This window comes from Macaca mulatta, chromosome 14 (assembly GCF_049350105.2).
Source record: "Macaca mulatta isolate MMU2019108-1 chromosome 14, T2T-MMU8v2.0, whole genome shotgun sequence".
Lineage (NCBI taxonomy): Eukaryota > Metazoa > Chordata > Mammalia > Primates > Cercopithecidae > Macaca > Macaca mulatta.
The window spans coordinates 121,525,715-121,547,196 of NC_133419.1; the positions used below are offsets into that span (position 1 = coordinate 121,525,715).

At 45.9% G+C, this 21,482-nt stretch overlaps 1 protein-coding gene across 1 annotated transcript in view; it reads left to right on the forward strand.

Annotated features, from left to right (window-relative positions):
• Positions 1-21,482, forward strand: part of GRIK4 (glutamate ionotropic receptor kainate type subunit 4) — a 332,638-nt gene that overhangs the window by 179,408 nt on the left and 131,748 nt on the right. The window contains exon 6 of the mRNA XM_028834083.2: positions 760-813. Within this exon, the coding sequence (XP_028689916.1) occupies positions 760-813 (54 nt within the window). The remainder of the gene's footprint in view (positions 1-759; positions 814-21,482) is intronic.

Sequence of the window (21,482 nt, forward strand, 5' to 3'; positions counted from 1 at the left end):
ACGTTACCGCAGGTTCAAGAATACCCTTATGAGTGTGCCCTGCACTCTGACGGAGTGGAGTTCGTTTTCACTGCTACAACCTACGGACTCTCTTATCTATGCCCGAAGAGAGATGTGTTTGTGGTTCCATCAATGTAACAGTCCTGAAGGGGGAGTATAGTTTGGATATAAGCACTGCAATTAGGCTGCCTGGATTTGCTTTTATCTTTTCCGGTAATGAGACATGTGATCTTGTACAAGTCACTTAGCTTTTCGTTGTTTCAGTTTCCTCAGCTGTAAAATGGGGTTGGGGAGGAATAATAGTGCCAACCTCATAGAGTTATCCCATGTAGAATGCTTAAGAGTGCCTGACACATACTAAACAGTGGGTTAATGTTAGCCATTGTTATTGTTAATAGCTGTGGAGATCATTATTGTAGTCGGTTTTATTATTTGCTTCATTTCCCTAAAAGCCTTTTTGGTTTCAGTAAGATCTGGCTATAACCGTGGGAGTATGTTGTGTATAAGAACATCAGCTACTATGCGTGCCACTGCATAGTGGAGGTGGAGAGGTGGAGAGACCCCGCTCTTGAGACCAGAATTTCTCTGCTCCATCCTCCAAGATCAAGGGCAACATAAGAACCAATCAAGATGTTCTGTTTTGCCTGGTGCCAAGGGGCAGTGGGCCAGACAAATGGCAGACACTTGGAACCCTTACTGCTCATTTGCTTCAAGTGAGTTTTTGTTTTCTTCTCTAATCTCCTTCTCTTTGCCTTGCAGGCAGCCGAACTTGGGATGGTGTCAGCCTATTACACATACATCTTCACTAATCTGGTAAGGGGCTCTCACAGCTCACCTCCTTGGAAGAGAGTGTTGTCAGTGGTCAGGATTGGTGGATTATGAGGGACGAAGCCCAGGAGATGAGGAGTACGGGAGATAGAAGCAGAGTAGCAGAAGCCAACCAGAGAGGCAGGGCATCCTGGAAATCCTCATCCCAACAATAGTGAGCCACAGGAGAATGAGGATTTGGGGAATCTAATGCTGCCATTCAAATGCCACTAGCTACATAAAGCAAATTCTGGGCCGTAGTATGATGGAGGAGCCGCCTCAATAGGTCCAGGAGGAACGAGTCTGGCCTGTAGTCCAGTCTCTACGTGGACTTAGGGATCAGGTGTCCTAAAATGTCCTGTGAGGTTTAGGAGATGTCAGCCCAGAGAGACAGGCTTGGACTCTGAGATCCTTGTTCTTTTCCAGTTGTCGGTGTCTATGAACAGTCCTTTCCGGGGGCTGCTGTGGGAATGTTGACCCTGTAGCATCCGACAGGCCTTTGTTCTCAGAGTTGAAACAGACCTTAGAGGAATTCAGTGTGACCTTTCTTCTGGTATAGGGACTCCCACAACAGGCTTGCCAGGAAGTCATTCAGCCTTTGCTTGAACTTGAGTAGAAATGCCTAGTTCACCACCACTGTCAAAATACCTGCCCCATTGTTGGCATCTTCATTGAAGTCTAGCGTGCATGTAGATGAAAACCACACATATTATATAGGCACAGCTTAAGAAAACTTTCTCCAAGTAAGCACACCTGTGTAAGCAGCACACAGCTCCAGAAATAGAGCATTACCAGCACCCCAGAAGCCCCCCTCATGCCCCTCAAAACATAAAACAGATGAACTTCTTTGTTTCTTTTTTTTTTTCTTAACACTGCTGCTATAAATTAGAGCATTAATATGGAAAAAGGGAAAAAAGGATTAGACTCCCAGAACAATGCAAAAACATTTGCTTAAAGTAAGGAGGCATCTGGGAGAGCCTGGGCAAGTTGGCAGAGGAGCAAAGAGAGATGAAAGTACAGTTGTGTTCCATTTCGGGAGCCTGGGAAATAGAGGGAGGAGAGGGAAAAAGCAGGCCAGTGCCAGCCTGCCAGACAGGCTCCCTAAATTAGGCCGGCAACATCAGTAGAGGAGGAAGGAACTGGGCAGCGAGGTGTCACTGGGGTGATTTAGCAGATGGAAGGAAGCCATTCATTTAGAACATGAGTTCCCAGGACGGTAACCAGAATAAGGTGGAGTTGCTTGGCTTAGAGGTTTTCAAGACAGCATCCTCCACAGTGTACCACTATTTCCCATTCATAGAAATCGTAAGAACAATGGTGACGATGTTATCTAGTGGAAAAAGCACTGGCCCTTGAAGTCAGGAGGCCCGAGTCAAGTCCTGGCTCTGCCTTATGCTCGCTGTGAGCCTTTGGTTGAGTTGCAGTGACTCTGAACCCCTGTTTTCTCATTTTAAAACTGGGAATATAAAACTTTATATGGAATTCTGTAAGTAAAAATTTATTGTAAATATCAAAGTACTGTATGTTTCTAAGGCATTATATTTAGAAAAATACATATCTCTATGATGCTTTCAGTTTTCAAAGAACTTTTCTCCTTTTTGGGTGGCCATGGATGAGATGAGCTTTAGGAATCAACAGGACTCATGGAATTAACAGTTTGTAAGTTTGCAAGGGGAAATCATGATGAAAAGTAACTGAGTGATGCTGACTGAATAATAGTCAAGAAAACGACAGCAGAGCCATTGCAAAAGTCTGCCAGTGAGAGAATATTCTAGAAGCTTCTCATGAGTGCTTTGGCTTTCTAAAAGGGACAAACCTCTAATAGGAGTAAAGAAACTTTTTAGGACCACTCTTTCTGCCCAGCTGCAGTTGGTGTTTTTTTGTTTGTTTGTTGTTTGTTGTGTTTTGTTTTTGTTTTTGTTTTTGCTTTTTTGAGACAGAATCTCGCTGTGTCACCCAGGCTGAAGTGCAGTGGTGCCATCTTGATTCACTCCAACCTCTGCCTCCTGGGTTCAAGCCATTCTCCTGCCTCAACCTCCCAAGTAGCTGGGATTACAGGCACACACCACCACGCCCGGCTGATTTTTGTATTTTTAGTAGAGACGGGGTTTCACAACATTGGCTAGGCTAGTCTTGAACTCCTGACCTCAGGTGATCTGCCTGCCTTGGCCTCCAAAAGGGCTGGGATTACAGGCGTGAGCCACCACATCTGGCCCAGTTGGTGTTTTGGGCCATAGAGGGAGAGGCTTCATCCAAAGGATAATGAGTTGTTTTCTACATTTTCCAGTCCCTTCTCCCCAATACAGATGCCAAGTGGGTTTTCATTCTTATTTCTTCTTTCTCTGAATCCCTTGGAGATCTCCACCATGTCTCATCACTCTGAATTCTGCTACAGTGATGCAGTAGGTCCTCAGATCAGCTTTTAGAGAACAAGCTTGGTAAACGGGAAGGGTACGGACTTTGGCATTAGGTACTCATGACTCAAAACTTTTGTTTGACTTGCTACTGGCTGTGTGATCCTGTGCAGGTTGCTTAACCTTTCTGAGCCCCAGGAACCTGTTCTGTAATTAGATACTAATAGCACATGCTTTGGGAGATAATGTACACACAGCAACAGACTCACAGTACAAGTTTATTTAGGAGAAGGTGTTATTTTAAGAAGTCCAGCTTATGCCTCCCATGGGCTCAAAGGAATGGAAGATGCTTATTTTGCTCCCCAGCCATGCATTGCCTGTGAAAGTGACTCCTAAAATGCCATTTTATTTATTTCCAGATAAGAAATAGGACTAGGTAGTACGGTTTTTGTGTGTGACTGAACCTACCATTGTAGGGTTTATTTGTGTCCGTAATTACTGAGTAATTGATCAAATGCCCATACCTCACTCCCATCCAGGCATAAAGAAAAGTGGTGGATTTAGGGCATCTATCATAAATGAATTAGGTTGACTGCTGTGGATTCTGTCAGTTGATTAACCATCACAAGAATTGGGACAAAATTATCCATCATGAATCGAACTTCTAAACCATCAGTTCATTTGACCCTATAGAAACACAATTTCTTTCTCTGTCAGGGTCTAGCCAGCAGAAGAGTGAGTGTGCTAACCCTGAACCTTGGGTGACAGAGGTGACTGATGCAATAAGAGGAACTGAGCCAGAGAGCGCGGAGGCTGCTAGAGGTCACACGGCGATCACAGGCAGAGCTGGAAGAAGCTGGGCAAGTCCAGGGAAGGGCCAGGTCTCTGGTACAGGGGAAGCTGGGCTCAGTGACAGGGTGACAGTGAGGTGTCAGGCAATGAGAGAGACACTTCTGCAGGAGGGGAGGGAGCAGCAGACAGGGACAGCCCCTCTCCAGAACAGAGGAGGAAGTCAGTGACAGGAAGTATAGCGATGAAGGCACACAGTCATAGGAAACAGTGAGCTGACATCTGAGCCTTTTATTTATATTATCTATTTCAAAGTGAGATGTGGGTGGTCGGCACCGATGTTAGAGACTTGATAAGTGAAACAGCATCGTGCCACTGCTTCTGGTTCTAGTGGGTCAGGAATCATTCCCCTCGGAGCAAATCTCTCATCAACAGATGGCAATGGTACCTGGTTAAGGTGGGAGCCCTGGGGCAGAGGGTTAGCTTATGAGGTCCAAATCATGAGAACTTGACAGGTAAATTGACAGCACATGTGGTCAGGCACACGAAGAGCAACTATGAGGAAGTAAGTCCTGGCAGGTAGACTGAGGCAAGGGGTCAAGAGTCCAGGCCAAAATGAAGTGGACCCATTAAGGAACAAATTAAGAGAAATAAAATTACTGTGCCAAGTCATAAAAGCATGGCAACACAGAGAACTAGTTTCTGCCCTCATCCAGAAATTAATCTGCCTGCCTTTGTTTGCAGTTTAGTGGCGTTAATTATATTCTTAGTGTTGTACAACCATCACCACTATATATTTCAATTTTTTTTTTTTTTTGAGACGGAGTCTTGCTCTGTTGCCCAGGCTGGAGTGCAGTGGCATGATCTCGGCTCACTGCAAGCTCCACCTCCTAGGTTCACGCCATTCTCCTGCCTCAGCCTTCCAAGAGGCTGGGACTACAGACGCCCGCTACCACACCTGGCTAATTTTTTGTATTTTTAGTAGAGACTAGATTTCACCATGTTAGCCAGGATGGTCTCGATCTCCCGACCTCGTGATCCACCCACCTCGGCCTCCCAAAGTGCTGGGATTACAGGTGTGAGCCACCACGCCTGGCCACCACTATATATTTCTAAAACTTAATCAAGCCAAACAGAAACTCTGTACCCGTTAAGCAATAGCTCCCCATTCCCCCTCCCCATGGCCTCTGGTAACCTCCATGTTTTTTTCTTCTCAATGAATTTGCCTATTCTAGCTAGGTGCCTCACAGAAGTGGAATTATACAATGTTGATCTTTTGTGTCTAGTTTATTTCACTCAGCATAATGTTTTCCAGGTTCGTTCATGTTGCAGCATGTGTCAGAAATTGCATTTCTTTTTTTAAGCTTTGTATTATTGTGAAATATATATGACACAACATTTGCCATCTTAACCATATTTAAGTACACTTTTCAGTGGTATTAAGTACATCCACATTGTTATGCAACCATCAATACCATCTGCCTCTGAAACATTTTTTACCTTTTCAAAATGAAACTCTGTACCCATTAAACACAAACTCCCCATTCCTTTTTCCACCCAGCCCTTGGCAACCACCTTCTAATTTCTCTCTGCATGGATATGACTACTCTAGGTATTTCATATAAGTGGAATCATATAATATTTGTCCTTTTGTGTTTGACTTTGTTTAGGGTTCATTCATACATCAGAATTGCCTGCCTTTTTAAGGTCGAATAATAGACTATGTGTCTGTAGACACACACACCAGATTTTGTGTATCCATTCATTCATGGATGGACACTTTTGGCTATTGTGAATAATGCTGGCATGAACATGGGTGTGCAAATGTCTGTTCAAGTCCCTGCTTTCAATCCTTTTGTGTATATGCCTAGGAGTGGAATTGCGGGTCATGTAGTCATTATTCGTTTATTTATTGAGAAACCTCCCAACGTTTTCCAGAATGACTGTACCATTTTTCGTTCCTGTCAGCAATGTACAAAGGTCCCGGTTTTTCTGCCATCTTGACAATGCTTATTATTTTTCATTTTTAAAATAATAACCATCCCAATGAGTGTGAAGTAGTCAGATGTGTTTTTTATTTCTATTTGAAGTGTGCAAATTGGAAGAAGCAAGACCACATGACTGAAGTTGAGAGTCCTGGTGATTAAGAAGCTTTATAATGAGAGAAAGTAGCTGATGTATAAAAATTGCATCCTTAAAATCAGTCAGAAGTGGTAAAAATCCCCAGTTCAGGAGCTTATAAGCTGAGGCCTTTGGGGGTTGTCTGTCCTCATATGTAAAATGTGAATAATAATAACATCCATCTTTTAACAATCTTAGTAAGATTTAAAAATTAGCTACTGATAACACTGAACCAGGTAGGTAATACTAGCTGCTATAACAGATAAACCCCCAAATATCATAGTGTCATACAGTGGAAGTAAATTTCTTACTCAATTGAAATTCCAAAAGGGTGTTCCTGGTGAGTAGCATTCCGTAAGGTTATTCAAGGGCCCAGTCTTCTTCTGGTTTATAAATGTGTCCTCTTAGAGACCAGTGTTAGGAAAACAACGTGGAAGATCATACATGGGAGGGTTTATGTGTCAGGGCTGGAAGTGACACATATTATTTCAGCTCCCAATTCCATTGGCTAGAATTCATCACATGGCTACACTCACTTGTAAGGGAAGCTGGGAAACGTAGTCTAGCCATGTGCCCAGGGAGAACAGGAAATGGATTTAATGACCACAAAACAATCTCTGCCACATTATTAAATTGTCAATCATCATCACACATCTATATCATGTATTACTAAAAAAGAAATTAGCATCCCAAGCCCTGGCTTGTCTCTTTAGAGGATAACTGATCCTAAAAGTGGAGATCAGCACTTAGTTATAAGGATGTCAGCTCCCTGTGTTCTCTTATCCAAGGAGGGCATGCATAGGACAGTTATAGATGCACTGTGCTTGTTCTGCTCTTTAATCTGCAAGGGAGTCTCTGTCTTCCAGTTGGCCTCTGGGTTTGGTTGGGGAAAACCTTTGTTGTGCAAGATTGATGGAAGTTTGGATAAAAGACATAAAGAAGTAAGGGCCTCTGGGCAACCAGTCTACCGTTGAGACAGCAGGGGTGGTTGATGCCACAAGAGAAAAGATGAAGGAGGAAGCTCAATTTGAGCTAATAAATCTGGAGGGATTATCCAGCTACTAATGAACCCAGAGAGATATGCAGTCACTGCCTAATAGAAAAGATAAAATCACCCCAATCTATTGTCAGAGAACATAAGTGGGCCCTGTGCCAAAGGCAGGAGCTGCCATCTCGGCAGAGAGAAGTGTTGAGATTTAAGGGTAAGGGTCAAAAGTCAGGGACTGCCAATGAAAGGTGGGAAATAATTGGACATTGGAAGCAGGAGGCTGTGCAGTCTGCTGGTCACTGAGCTGCTACGGCATTGCAGGTGGTGTGACTAGCTGGACGCCATTGCCACCATTTCATTGCCATGCCCCAGGCAGGGCCAGAGCTCCCTGCTCTTGGCACCATCACTGTGCTGGACGGTAGGCTGCCATTTGTGGGGTGTCAACAGAGGCAGTGGTCACCCAGAGTTTTTCTTTTGGGGAATCTAGAGAGAAGGGACTGAGAGCTGGGTATGCCATGTTAGAAGGCAGGGGGAAGGAGTACGCCAGCAGGAAGCCTCATTATTATAGAAGGCGACGCCCTGGACTAGTGGTGAAGCAGCTGTGGCTTCAAGTTCCAGACCTGCTACTAACTAGCTGAGTGCATGGCGATATCAATGGTTGATATTTATTGAATACTTTCTGTGAGTAACTGCTAATAAGTGCTTCCCAGTTATTTTCCCATTTAAACCTCAAAACAACTCTAGCAGGAGGCACAGTGTTATCCCTATTTTAGAGATGAGCAAGTTGAGGCTTGCTTGAGACTTATGAAGCATTGGTATCTTGATCAAGGTGATCAAGTCAGATCACGAATCCAGGCAGGTAGCTCTTAACCTCTTCACTCTACCGCTTGCTTGAGACTTATAAAGCGTTGGTATCTTGATCAAGGTGATCAAATCAGATCACGAATCCAGGCAGGTAGCTCTTAACCTCTTCACTCTACCGCCTGTATCTGGGTGAGCCATTTTACCTTGCCTGGCTTCAGTTTTTTATCTGAAAAATTGTGAGGTTGTTTTAGGTGATCTCTAAGGGCCTTTTCAGCCTTGGACCTGTTTCACTTCAGTTCACAATGCCTTGGAGTTGGGGACGTTCCCTGGGGAGAGGGGAGAATGCCCCATCAGGTTGGGGAGTTCGTGTGACTTGTGGAAGCAGTTTCTGTTCACCCGACAGCTCCTCAGATTCCCAAACTATAGTCAGGTCCAAGTGAGTCCTGCAGAAACAACCCCTCCACGCCCCAGTCTCTGTCTTGCTTGGGCAGAAAGGACATGTGCAGCCAATTTTCCTCCCCTGGGTTCATTTTATTGTCAGCAGACCTGAGCCTATGTTTATTTTCCCAAAGGTTTATCAGAGAGATTAGCCATAAGTAATTTGAAATTGCTAAAATTATTACAGAAAGGGGACCCAGGTCAGACAGAGAGGGAAAAAATAATTGATTCCAGGAGGAAGTGAGAACGCACACAGCCCCACTCTTTCACTCCTTGCTTTGGCGAGCTGATGCTACTCATCTTCTGGGTCTTACTTAAATGTCACTTCCCCCAGCAAGTCTCCCTGACACCCCACGAGGTTACGTCTGCTGTCACACGCTCTCCCAGCACCGTGCGTTCTGGGTTTTGTAGCATTCATCTTGAGTGGGAATCCCTTTTTCTACGCTAACCTTTCCACCAGACTTTGAGCTTCAGAAAAGCGAGATGAAATCAGTCTTGTTCATCACCGTAGATCCAGTGGCCTCCTGCATGGTAGGCACTCAATAAATATTGTATGAGTGAATGGAGCATTCCGTAGTATCTGGAGTTCTTGGAGTAGAAGGGCTGGCTAAGTGAGATAACTCATCTCTTTACATCCCACAGGAATTCAGTTCATCCCAACTAAGCCTCAGGCACGAAGGAAACTATCTGCATTTCAGCCGAGGAGAGCTGGGCCCTGTTCCCTATTCCCCAGGACCCCCTGGTACTTGAATAGCCTACATGACAGCTACTCCATCTGGAATACCCTTCCTCCCATTCTGAGCTGGACAGATTTGAAGTTAAGGTTGTGCAGGCCCATGCAGGGTGGTTTAGTTCAGGATCCAAGAGACACAATTTCAGGGGTTCTGCTGAGTGAGAGTGATGTCAAAACCTGAGGCCCAGGGTTGGCACCAAGAATGATCATTGAGGCAGGGGAGGGCAGAAGAGTGCAAGGACAGTCAGACTGATTGTGCCAAGTGGTCTCTCTGTCACCTGGGACTGTTTCCTTCACTGGCCGCACCATGCCCTGGTCAGCCTTGATCATGTGGTGTCTTCGGGCCAACACCTGGCAGCTGACTCATGGAGCCAGAAGCCAAGGGTCTTTAAAACAAACCTCTCCTTCAGGTTATAAAGGCCATTATGAAGTGATCTAGTCCTGTCTTCTGTCCCAGTGGCTTGGCATATGAGGTTGGGTGAGCCTGATTACTGTGTTGACACTGAGGATAGAGATATGGTTTAATGGAAGCTGCCAGGGCCTCAGATCAAAGAGAACTTGAGTTCCTATCTGGGCCCTGCCATACATGTGGCAAGTTACTTAACCTGTTGGCCTGTCAGTTTTCCCTCTTGTAAAATGGAGATAATAATGTTTATCTCATAACATTATTTTGTGAACACCTTGGGAAGTTTCTAATCCTGAGGGTTGTTAGTAAATATTATTTCCCTTCCCTCTTTTTTTCCTCACTTCCCTGTTGAGTATTTCCATCCTTAGACCTCAGTTTCCTGATTTACTGCCTCTAGCTTTCCAAAACTCTACAGCTGTTATCAGAAACATTTCAATTGGCCTCTCACCTAGTTGGAACTATAGTTCCCAGGATGCTTGAGCCGTTTCCACATCTTTCAGTCCTTCACGGAAAATGCAACAGGCACACTTGAACGAATACACGCACATCCCTATGCACACTTCTACACACACACACACACACACACACACACGCACACAGCCAGAAGTTATAATCCATCAGCCAGACAACTTTCTAGTGCCAGAGCAATTGATTCCAAAGTGTAGTTTATTGTAAAATTATTAAGAGTATCCACATATTTCAGCTTTATTGAGCCTTTTAGGAGAGCCACTCTGCATAATATAGTATACTTTGGTGAATAAATATGTTTTTAGTGCAACTAGAAAAAGAGTAATGGAGTGAAAGCTCCTCCTGTGTCAGTGTGAGCTGCCAAGGTACCACCCCACCAAATGCAAACCCTGAGAGGTGGCAGGTCTGGCGGTGACAGGTGTCTCTTGGGTGTACATGGGCACAGCAGTTTCTTACAGAGATGCTATTGATCCAAAACTGTGTTTTCCAAAGCTGCTAACCTTCCTGTACCTGTTCTCTGCACATGGTTGTTGGAAGATGGAGGTATATTCAGAAGGAGAAACAACAGAGAGAATCACAAGGGGATTCAGGAGGCATTGACTGCAGATTTATTTTTTGCATTGTGGAAACTGTGGCTGACAGCTTGACGTTCCTTGGTCCAAGTTATAGGATTATAAAATGATTAGCCAGCTATGATTAGGCAATTTACCTATGGAAAATGCTACCATCAACTACATTTATTCAGCAAACATCTATTAAGTGCCTGCTGTATGGTGGGAGATATAAGGACTAGGAGGATGTGGTCCAGCAGGATGTGAATTGAAGAGGTCTGCATCTATTAATGTGAGGTGTGCAGCTCAGAGGAAGGAGCATGTAGTTCTTCTTTGGGAGTTTGGATGAGGGTTTACAGATATGGCTTCCCTTAATGAAGGATGGGTTGGAGATGGCAATTGGAGAGTGACATGTAGGCAGTGGTAAGTTATGGTCCTTTTTGTGCCTGGAGCAGGAGAGTGGGATGGAGAGAGGTGGAGCCAGAGCCAGCCAAGGGAGTCTCAAGTGAGATGATGTCCTGCTGCTACGCACATTTGCCGGACATTTCAACATTGGAATTGGCATCAGTAGGCCCAGGGTCTTGTCTTGGCTGTCCCACTGACTGTGTGATCTTGGACAAGCCCTTTCTCCTCTGGAGACAAGCTGGAAGGTCTCCAAAGACCTTTCAGCTCTGAAATTCTGTTGGGTTTATGGATTGGATGAATACGTAATGAACAACCAGATGAATTCTCCTGGCCAGCCTGTTTTCCAGATGAAATCGGCCACCCTCCTCTTCACGGTTTTTCCAGTGTCCTCGTCTGGCTGGTTCATCCCTGCAGTGCACTCAGCTGTCCAGATACCCCAAGGTGGGGAAGCACCCGTGTCTTGTGAGCTATCTCAATCTCTTACCACTCCCTTACCCAGAAGTACCTGTCCTGTGTCCTCACCTGCTCCACAGAGCCCTGGGAGATGATGGCGCAATCTGAAAATCCAGTTCATGCCAAGGTGCTAATGTCCATGACAACATTAAATTCTTTCGGATTGTTGAGAGCATCTAAGTAAATCTCATCCTTTTACAGTTGAGTAAACAGAACTGAAGAGGGAAAGTGACTTGGCCAGGCTCTCACAGTGAGTCAGGAGTAGAGAGAGGAGGTCTCCTCACTCACACAGTTCACACATTCCCTAGACCAGTATTAATTGAGCACTTACTGTGCTATGTGTCGGGTATAGAATGAAGAATAAAATTCTGACCTTCCAGGAGGTCAGGGGAAGAAGAACACATGCCAATTATCATGAATCAGTGGGTTTAATAAAGTGATGAAGATATGCACAGGGTACTATGGGGCCATCAGAGAAGGGCCTCCAGACTAGCCTGGCAGGTTCATCAAAAGCTTCCTGGAATAGGCCACATCCACAGGGCCTTGGAGAATCAATGGGAGTTAGCCAGGTAGAGAAGGACATTCTAAGTGGGGGATATACACAGTTAATGGCTCATGCATCCCAGACAACATTTGCTTTTTAACTAAGGCCTTAACCAAGGAAGCAGATTGCATGAGAAATTGTGGAGCTTGTAAGGAGGGTATTTTGGGGGTGGGGAGAACCTTTCAGAGCTTTCATATTACTCCACACGGTCAGCCAACTTACTGTCCTGTGTAAGGCAGGGGAAGAGGAAAGGCGTGAGTCCCAAGTGGACCTGAGTCAGCACCTTTAGCTTGGTGGTGGCTTGTTACAAATGCCTGTCCCAGGCTAAATATCCTAAAATCCCAGACTCAGGGATTACCGCTTGGATAGCTGTCAACAAGCGTCCCTCTTCCAGGCTGTGAGCCCTACTGGCTTAAAAAGAGAATGGAAACCAGAGCTTCCCTAGGGCAGGAACAGGGAGGTTAGGCCAGTCCTAAAGGTGGCGTAGCCTTGGTTTGCTTCCGGTGCTAGCTAGGAAGAAGCATCTGAAAGGTGAACTTTATTCTGCCAGCACTGGAGTGCATCCCTGTTCCTGACCCTGGAAGCCTTCTCGCCCTGAGATCCAAGGCAGGAGAAACTTCTTCCTGGAGGAGGAGTGCTGCAGGGAGGATGGCCGGGAAGCCCTTAAGGGGGCAGGGGATGTAGTAGGCACAGGTACAGACTGACTCTAAGATGCTCCATGCCATCAATGAACTTCATCCGGAGCTCCAGGCGGCCCCAGGTGGGCAGGGCTTACCTCCTGTGCTCTGTTCACCTTTCTTCTTGCCAGCATGTATAGGCGGCCGCTCTTTCCTCAGTACTTCTGACTTTCCCTCTCCTTACGCTAACAGTACCTAGCACAGACTCTGGTTCAGGGGGCATTTGAATCAAGCCACTGCCTTACTTGGCTGGTGGGTATGTGGCTGTTCACCCAGTCCTATTGGGCTAGAGGAAGAGGAGAAAAAGGTATCAGAGATGAGACCCTTCCCTTGGCAAGCTCAGGTGATCAGAAGAATGGCCCCAAGCTGCATGGGAACTTTCCCCAAGAGTACCCCAATATTAAGCTGTTCGATTTGGGTCCCTTCATCTGCTCTCCACCCACAGCAAGAGTGGGTCTCAGCTGGGACTGATGAATCAGTATATTGGGGGGAAACGAGGCATTATTGTCAGTTATCCTGGAAGAATAGCCAGACAGTGTACCTGGCGGATGCAGGATTACTAAAAATGAAAATTAACCAATTAGTTCTTTATCCCACCCAGAGCTCGGGTAGGGGAGGAGGAGCCAGCCCCTGGGCCTTTCAGTGAGATCTGGTTATCCAAGGTGAGGCAGGAGTTTCCAGATACCCTCAGTTCCTAACCAAGGGGGACAGGGGGTGTGAGAACAGAATGAGTATTGCCAGGAAATCAATAGAAACTGAAGAAGCGTTTAGTTTCTGAATGCAACAGCACCTGAACTCAACAGGGGGTGTTGAGACCCTGGTGGAGGTGAAGAAACTCTTGTTTTGCATCAGAGGAACCAATTATCAGACAACCCCTTTGCTGATGTTTGACAAATAGCATGACAGGGAAGATAAGTCCCACGGGGCTCCCAGAGCCGAGTTTGAGATATTTGTGTAGCATCCATTTAGTAAAAATTGAAATGCATTGCTTGTATCTGCCCCTGACACACACACACACACACACACACACACACACACACACACACAATTTCTATGCCCGTGTGTATTGGTGACTGGGTGCATCAGACCGTGCATATAAAATACATCAAACTGAAATAAGAACAAAGCCCTGGAGACTACTGTGGTTCAGTATCTCTGGACACATAATGGAAATGCTCGCCTTTGACTGCCCAGGCCTTCTACCTAATAGAGCTTTGGGAGAAGAGGAAGCTGCCTTGACCTCTGTCACAAAGTTGTTAAAGATTCCGAAGTCTCATTAATTTAATGAGAAATACCTCGGCCTTCCTTCTGTCTACGGATCCAGCGATTTCCAATTATTCACAATCAAGAGAGTCTAATAATAAAAATCTGCCCATTTCCCAAAGCTGGTATTATCACAACAGGCGTTGCTGGCTCTGAGTACCAGTAGTGTGCCAGACGCCATGCCCAGCACCTTCCACTCAAGATCTTTAACCCTCAAAATAACACTGCAAGGTGGGTGTTCTGGTTCTACGCAGTACGAAAGTGAGGCTCGGAGATGTTTAAGGGTTTTCACTCAATAAGTGGCGGATGTGAGAATCTGCTTTTTACCTCCCAGCCCACATCTTGTACTTGTCAAACTGATCTTTTTGGCTTTTCTGTGCTGTATTGGTTTTCTATTGCTGTGTAACAAATTGCCACAAAGTTAGCACCTTAAAACATCAGCATTTATTAGTGCAAAGTCACGTAGGTCAGAAGTCCAGCATGGCATGACTGGCTCTCTGCTCAGGCTGAAATCTGAATGTCACCGACTACGTTTTCATCTGGAGCACAGAGTCCCCCTCCAAGCCCATTCCTATGGTTGGCAGAATCTACTTCCTTTACTTCCTTGTGGTTATAGGAATGAAATCTGTTTTCTTGCTGGCTCTTGGCTAGGGACAGCTTAGCCTCAAGAGACCATTCTTGGGTCCTTTCCCCATGACTGCTCCATCTCATCAACAGGGAACCTCCCTCTAGTCCAACCCCTCGCTCACTTCATATCTCCTCGGCTTCCTCTTTTGCAAATAGTCAGTGAAAACTCTTTGCTTTTAAAGGACTCTTAGGTCAGGCTCATCTGGATAATCTCCTTCTTTGAAGCCAACTGCGTCATATAGCGTAACCTAATTGCAGAGGTAAAATTCATCATAGTCACAGTCCTGGAGAGTGTGTGTGTGCGTGTGTATGTGTGTGTGTGTTTCTTGGGGGTCATCTTAGAATCCTGCCTACCACACATGCCAACTGTGTAAATTAGTTTACTTATTTTCCTTTCTTCTCTACCATCTGGTGAAAGGGTATACAAGGAGAGATCTGGGGCCAGGGCACCGGAAGGAGAGTGCTGGAGACACTTGAGGCAGGAAATCCATACATCCCTTGATCATGCAAATGATAAACTCTGTGTTGTCTCTGCCGGAGCAAGGCAGAGCTCAGGGCAGGGCCCATCCCTTGCATCCTGATGATGGCCTGTAAGCCAGCCCCTGAGGGAAAACTGACAGCCAAGGCAAAGGGGCAAACCAAGGCCTCTTGAAACTGCTGTGGCTAGCAGGGAGGCTGGTGGCCCTGAGGAATTTGGGCCCTGCTGAGAAGTGTGTTTGAGATTTAATGAATGTTTGGAAAGCAGAGGGAGACTGAGAATAAAAGGCATTATGGCAAATCGCATTATTATTATTATTACATTATAAGTGCTATTGTATTACAAGCACCATTAGGAGTAGCAATTGCTGTTATTATTAAGCAATCCAGCTTCTCCATCCTCAGCGTCAGGCTCCACTCCATGTCAAAGGCATCGACAGCTCAGTGAATCACCATCTGAAGCTTCCCTCACGTTCACAGCCCAGTGGCAAGCCTGAGGCCTGCCCATCCCACTGAAGCCTCCAGCCATAGCTCACGTGGTAGATGCCTCTCCTGTGAATTCCAAAGCTGGATTTTCATCTTGGCAGAGAGTTAAGATAGTCCTAAAACCATTCCTGATCATAGTGCTCTCTTGCTTAAAACCCTTCGGTGTCTGTCTCCCCATTACCCTCAGGATAAAGTCTGAACCCTTTAACATAACTCCGGTGACCTCCCGTTCCCACTGCACACCCCAGCCATACTGAAGGACTTGCAGGTCCCTGAATCTGTCATAAGCTCTTGCTGTTCTGGGGCTCTGCACATGCTGTGGTTTCTCTGTTCATGAAACTCCTCTTTACCTCTTTATCTGGCTGACTCCTGCTCAGCTTTCGGGTCTCAACTTGCAGTCAACCCTCAGCTCAGGAATATCAGCAGCAATTCTGGTAGAAGAGACCACTTTATACGTGCCGCACTGTGTAATTAACCACACTTCAGGACTTGCCCTCCACCTGCTACTAAGTTTAAGCATCCTGAGGACAGGCATGGGGTGTGCTTATTGTTCTATTTCTAGTGCACAGCATGATGTGTGTTCTCAAGGAGACCTTCATGTTTTTGTTGAATGAATGGAGGAATGAGTGAAACTAAGATCTAAAAAGTGTCCAAGAGCTGAAAAACTGTTATTATTTGATCCTGCTGCCAATATGGAGCACATAAATTAGTCAGGAGCAGAGGCCACTGATTGACAGCATCACTCATCTTCCTAAACAACTCCTTGTACCCCTGGTGAGATGGTGGGGCTGGGGGTGCCTGGGATCTCTGCATGCCTGATTCTAATGTGTTGGGACCTGGGAAAGGAGAGGTTTAGTACCTGATGTATAAACAGGAGGCCTGATCGGTGAATCCTGATCCGTGCTTGAAGAAGAAAGCAAGCCTGCAGAAAAGCGGTAGCTCACTGCAGCCTAAGGGGAGAGCCCAAGGTGTCCACCAGTTCTCATGTCAATTTGACCTCCTGAGGTTTCAGCTGCACAGTTAACCACACAGTTAATAACTACTTTTTTCGCACCCAGAGACCCAGAACAGTCTTGTAGATTAAAAAAATGAAGACAGACCCAGCCGCTGCCGAGGAGGTAAGAGGGCTTTCCTCCTGGCCTCTGCCTTCCTCTTCTGGGAAGCGTATGACTGAAGGCTTTGTAAAGGTAGTTCTACCCTGATGAGTGTTTGCAGGTGAACATTAACTAATTTAATGAATGTGTATTGAGCACTTGCTAAGCACAAGGTACGGTGAAGGGGATAGAGCATTGAACAAGATGGAATATGGTCTGCCTTTGAAGTCCTGTTTGTGGACTCATGTTGGGAAAGAAAAGCAGAGAAAAGACAGAGTTCCCGGGAGGAAGGGATGTGCATGTCCAGGTTATGGGGCTAAATGAATACGAAACATGCAGGGAGAAGAATCCAAAGCTGGGAGATTTAGGACCAATCTCCTATTAAATGAAATTCATTGACAGGTATGAATTAGCCTCCCAGCTGCTACTGTCTTCAAAGACCTATTACACAAAAAGCCATCTCCCAGCCTACACAGACAGCACAAGCTTTGATGCAGATAAATAGACAGACAGGTACCACAGTTAAGTGGGCTTAGGAGGGAAGGAGAGGATGTAAGCGTGCCCAGGAGATGTTGGACTTCTGGTGGCTCCGGGGCTTTCCTGCAAAAAGGCTAAGAGGGGACTTCTGAGACAAGGGTCTGGGGCCTGGTTTCTGCGATGCATTAGATCCCAAGGAGCAGTGAATGGATCTAACTATGAAGAAGAGCCTTGGGCAGGTGAGAGGGCCAGGCTGCCAATGGGGTGAGATGAGGCACAGCCTGACAAGTGCTCCCTTCCTAAATGTTTTCAGTCAACAGCCTTGACTTCTTTCTATATGGGGTGCACCAGAGTGAACACTGATAATGTAAGTGCATTTATTTCAAATGGCATCTAGTCCTTGGAGAGGTAGCTTTGAACAAACTCGTGGTAAAAAGCTCCAAGTGATGACAGGTATGTAGATGAGGTGTAATGGGGGCATGATTGAGTGGCCACTTCTGCCAGGCTTGAGTGATGGAGGAGGTCAAGGTGGACACTGAGGAAAAGGTAGACAGGAATCATAGCATGAAAGGACTTATATGTCTAGCCAAGGGTTTGTAGGCAATAAAGGAGTCCTGTATGCAATAAAGGAGTATTCGGCGAGGGGGAAGTTCATGATCAAATTTGGAGTTTAGAAAGATCACTCCAGCAATAACATGGAGAAGGAACTTGGAGAAGTGCAAGACTAAAGGAAGAGAAACCAGTGAGTCCGTAGTCTAGGACCCAGCTGGTGAGGATCTGATTTGAGGTAGAGATGATGGGGTGGAGGGCAGGGATCAGATTCAAGAGATGTAAAGAAATTAAAATGTCCTCAAATGACAATAAATGAGTGCATACCTGCTTACATGAATGAGATGGGGACAGTGAGAACATGGAAGTGGAGGATGCATTCTAAATTCTAGCTTGATTGACAGGTGGATCATGTGACATTCACAAAGAGGGAACCAAGGGAGGGAAGCAGATCCAAGTGGGAAGATAAAGAGTTCAAGTTAAAGAGTGATACAGTCTTAAGGCTATCTTCCTCCTTTTCAACTTCATAATAATATTCTAAGAAATTAGAATTGTTTAGTGTTCTCAGGACTCCTGGAGTGAGAACATTTGAAGTTGTCAATCATTAATAATCTCAGGGATGGGGTATGCCCCGACACCACCTCCTAGTGGCCTAGCCCGGTGCTGAGCACATGGTGGGGAAGATAGAATAAGGGAAGATAGAATAAGGGAAGATAGAATAAAGGAAGATAGAATAAGGGAAGATAGAACAAGGGAAAATAGAATAAGGGAAGATAGAATAATCACTGGTCTTCTTTGCCAAGGACCTGGATCTTAATTCCATATCTGTCTTAGGGGCAAGACATTTAACTCCTGGTCACCATGGTTTCCTCTTGTACCACATGTGAACATGAATAAAACCTGTTCTGTCCACTTCCAATTACGGTTGGGAGACCCAAAAGCAGTGCATGAAAGTGCCCTGTAAGCTTCATTCAGCCACATCCATGGAAGCATTTGATGTTATTATACTCAGTAATAAATTGATATTTCATAAATCACTTTGACGTGGGTGACATGAGGCTGCCAGCCTCCTCTCCCAGGCAGTCAGGGTCCAGGGCTGAGCATGGAGCAGAGAGGATCAAAGGCTGAGGCTTGGGTGAAAGCAGGCAAGACATGAGGGACTGCTGGAAACCCCACTGTTAAGGGGGTTAAGGATTTTAAACACCACTGTTAAGAAGCAGAGCCGGTTCTGGAGTGAAGAGGCTGCAAATAGGGGCAGTTAAAACCCAAATGGGTCCAGGTGTTCACATTCGGAGAGATTTCAGAGGTCATAGAAGTGTTGGGGTGACACCTTTTATAAGTTGCCTGTGGCCCTGGTGGGAAGGGAGCTGTTAAGGTTCTGGGGCTACCTGGGGCTGAGGGCTTTATGCAGACGCCAGAGATGGCCACCTTTGTGGCGTGATCTGGTGGGCTTCAGGAAGGCCTCTGCACACTGCCTTCCTCACAACCTGCTAATGATCCCTGAAAGTACATGAAACATGCATTCCTCGAGCTATTCTATTATTACTTCTAATAATAGTAATAACTCAAGGAGTCTGTATCATGCTTCCAGTCTGCACAGAGCTCTCCTATATATTATCATTTTTGAGTCTCACAATGGCACTGTGAAGTCTGATTTCCCCCATTTTAAAATGAGGAAACTTTTCTGATTTAAAAAGATAAAAATAAAGAAATTAAAAGATTTTTTTAAAAAAGATTGGTTTTTGGAATGTGGGATTTCAGAGAGGAAAATCTAGGTCAAAATGCCCACAGACAGTGTATGATGTAAAATGCCGCGACTCCAGACCCATACTCACTCTTTCCAGCATTATTATTCTCCTAACCGTTTAATTGAGCCCAGAAGGCAGTTTTTGGTTTCACTGATTTTTCTAGGTGCCAGGGACACAGCGGTGAGTGAGACAGTCCATTTTGCCTTCCAGGAGTTCACAGGCCAGCGGGGAAGTATTTGAGGCTCAAATAATGATGACCGTGGAGAGATTTTACTAGGGGTGGCTAAGGCTGCTGGACAGCTCTCAGCAGAAGTTGGCCAAGTTCACCAAGCTGCATTCGACTGCCTGTTTCTCTGAGCCATGGTAGCCACACAAGCCTGCAGTTGTACTGCATTGGCTTCGAATTCCTTCCCACCTGCTGCACCTGGTACTTGCTGTGACTCCTTGTCTGGGTTCCTCATGCTGAACAGATGCGATGTGAGGCGAACCTCAGCTCTCCCATGTTCTCGGTGAAGTGCTCAGTTTTGCCTGGCACACAGTTGGTGGTCAGTAAATTGTAGGAGTTATTATTAGAATTACTGCTTTCTTGTGATTATTCATGGTTGAAAGATCTGGAATTTCAACTAAAGGCATCTATCTCAACACAAATCGCCACACCAAGCAATTAGCATCTTATGGTGACTTATTTTCTTTTTCGAGACAGAGTCTCTGTTACCCAGGCTGGAGTGCAGTGGCACCATCTTGGCTCACTGCAACCTCTGCCTCCCGGGTTCAAGTGATTCTCCTGCCTCAGACGCCCGAGTAACTGGGACTATAGGCACATGCCACGCAACCACGCCTGGCTAATTTTTGTATTTTTAGTAGAAACGGGGTTTCACAATATTGGCCAGGCTGGTCTTGAACTCCTGACCCCAGGTAATCCACCTGCCTTGGCCTCGCAAAATGCTGGGATTACAGGTGTGAGCCACTGCGCCCAGCCTGTGGTGACTTATTTAGCAAAACTTTTCCCATTTGACAAGTAGCTAAGAATCATCTCTTTCCAAGCAAAGAGGAAGAGAAAGAGAAAGGCAAGACCTCCAGGCCAGATCTTTCCTTTTGGCAGGGCCCAGCAGTTCAGGGGGACCAGGAAAAGGGAGGAGAGTGGGGCAGCGCACCCACTTTGGTGACACCGGCAGCACGGAGGATAGATTGCACTTGGACAGAAGAGGACTCCCAGGCCGCGAGTGCCTGTGTGCCAGGCACTGCTCATGGATTACCCATGCAAGGTGGATGCTCTTACCCACACTTTACAGGTGAACACACCGAAAGTTCAGAGACCCGCCTGAAATCAGCCAGCCAGTATGTGGTCAAATGAGGGTTTGAAACCAAGACTGCCTTATTTTAAAACTTGTGCTTTTTCTAATACATGCTGCTGTTTCGTGATGAGATTGCCACATTGCACAATGCCAAGGGGCACCATTCACATGGTCATCAGTATAAATGGAACCTGGGAGTTGAACAGTATGGTGGCTAGGTATCCCAAAATCACAGGCATGATCTCCATTAAATAGCAGCTATTGCAGAGGAGAAATGACGAGGCCTGGTGGGATTAGAAAGGAAGGGACAGCTTCAAGAGACATTTAAGAGATAGGTTTGACAGAATTGGCAGTTGACTGGGTGTGGAGTTAAAAAATAAGGGAGTCGAGGCTGTCTGAAGTTTCTAGCTTAGGTGCCTGGGAGAATAGTAATGCACGTATTGGTTAGGAAGGCAAAGGGGAAGGGGCTGTTGGGCAGAAAACATCACGGAATGCCGCTTCCCCTACTTACCCATCTGGCCTGAGTTAGGAGATGAACTTGATTTAAGGACACCTCCTGGACCTGTGCTTTGGTTTCTTGCTTTTCTACTTCAGGTCAAACACAGAAACTTAATCTGGGTCATTAAATGTTCTTGTGCTTTTAGCTGTAGTTGACTAACCTCGTCCTGTCCCCAGGGTTGACTAAATCCAGCCCCCAGTGACAGGACTGGACTGCTTAGCCCAGCTGAACATGTCCTCAGGGCACTGCTTCCCCCAGACCTCCCTTGCAGAAGTTGCCCACAAGGTCTGCCCAGCCTTTCCCTTATCCCTCCATGTTCCCAGATACCAGACACTGAAGCTATGTATTTCTTGGCACCAGACCCTGTGTGGTGTAAGGCATGGTCAGCACCTTGCAGCCATGGTAATCTCACAGTTTCACAGGCCCTCT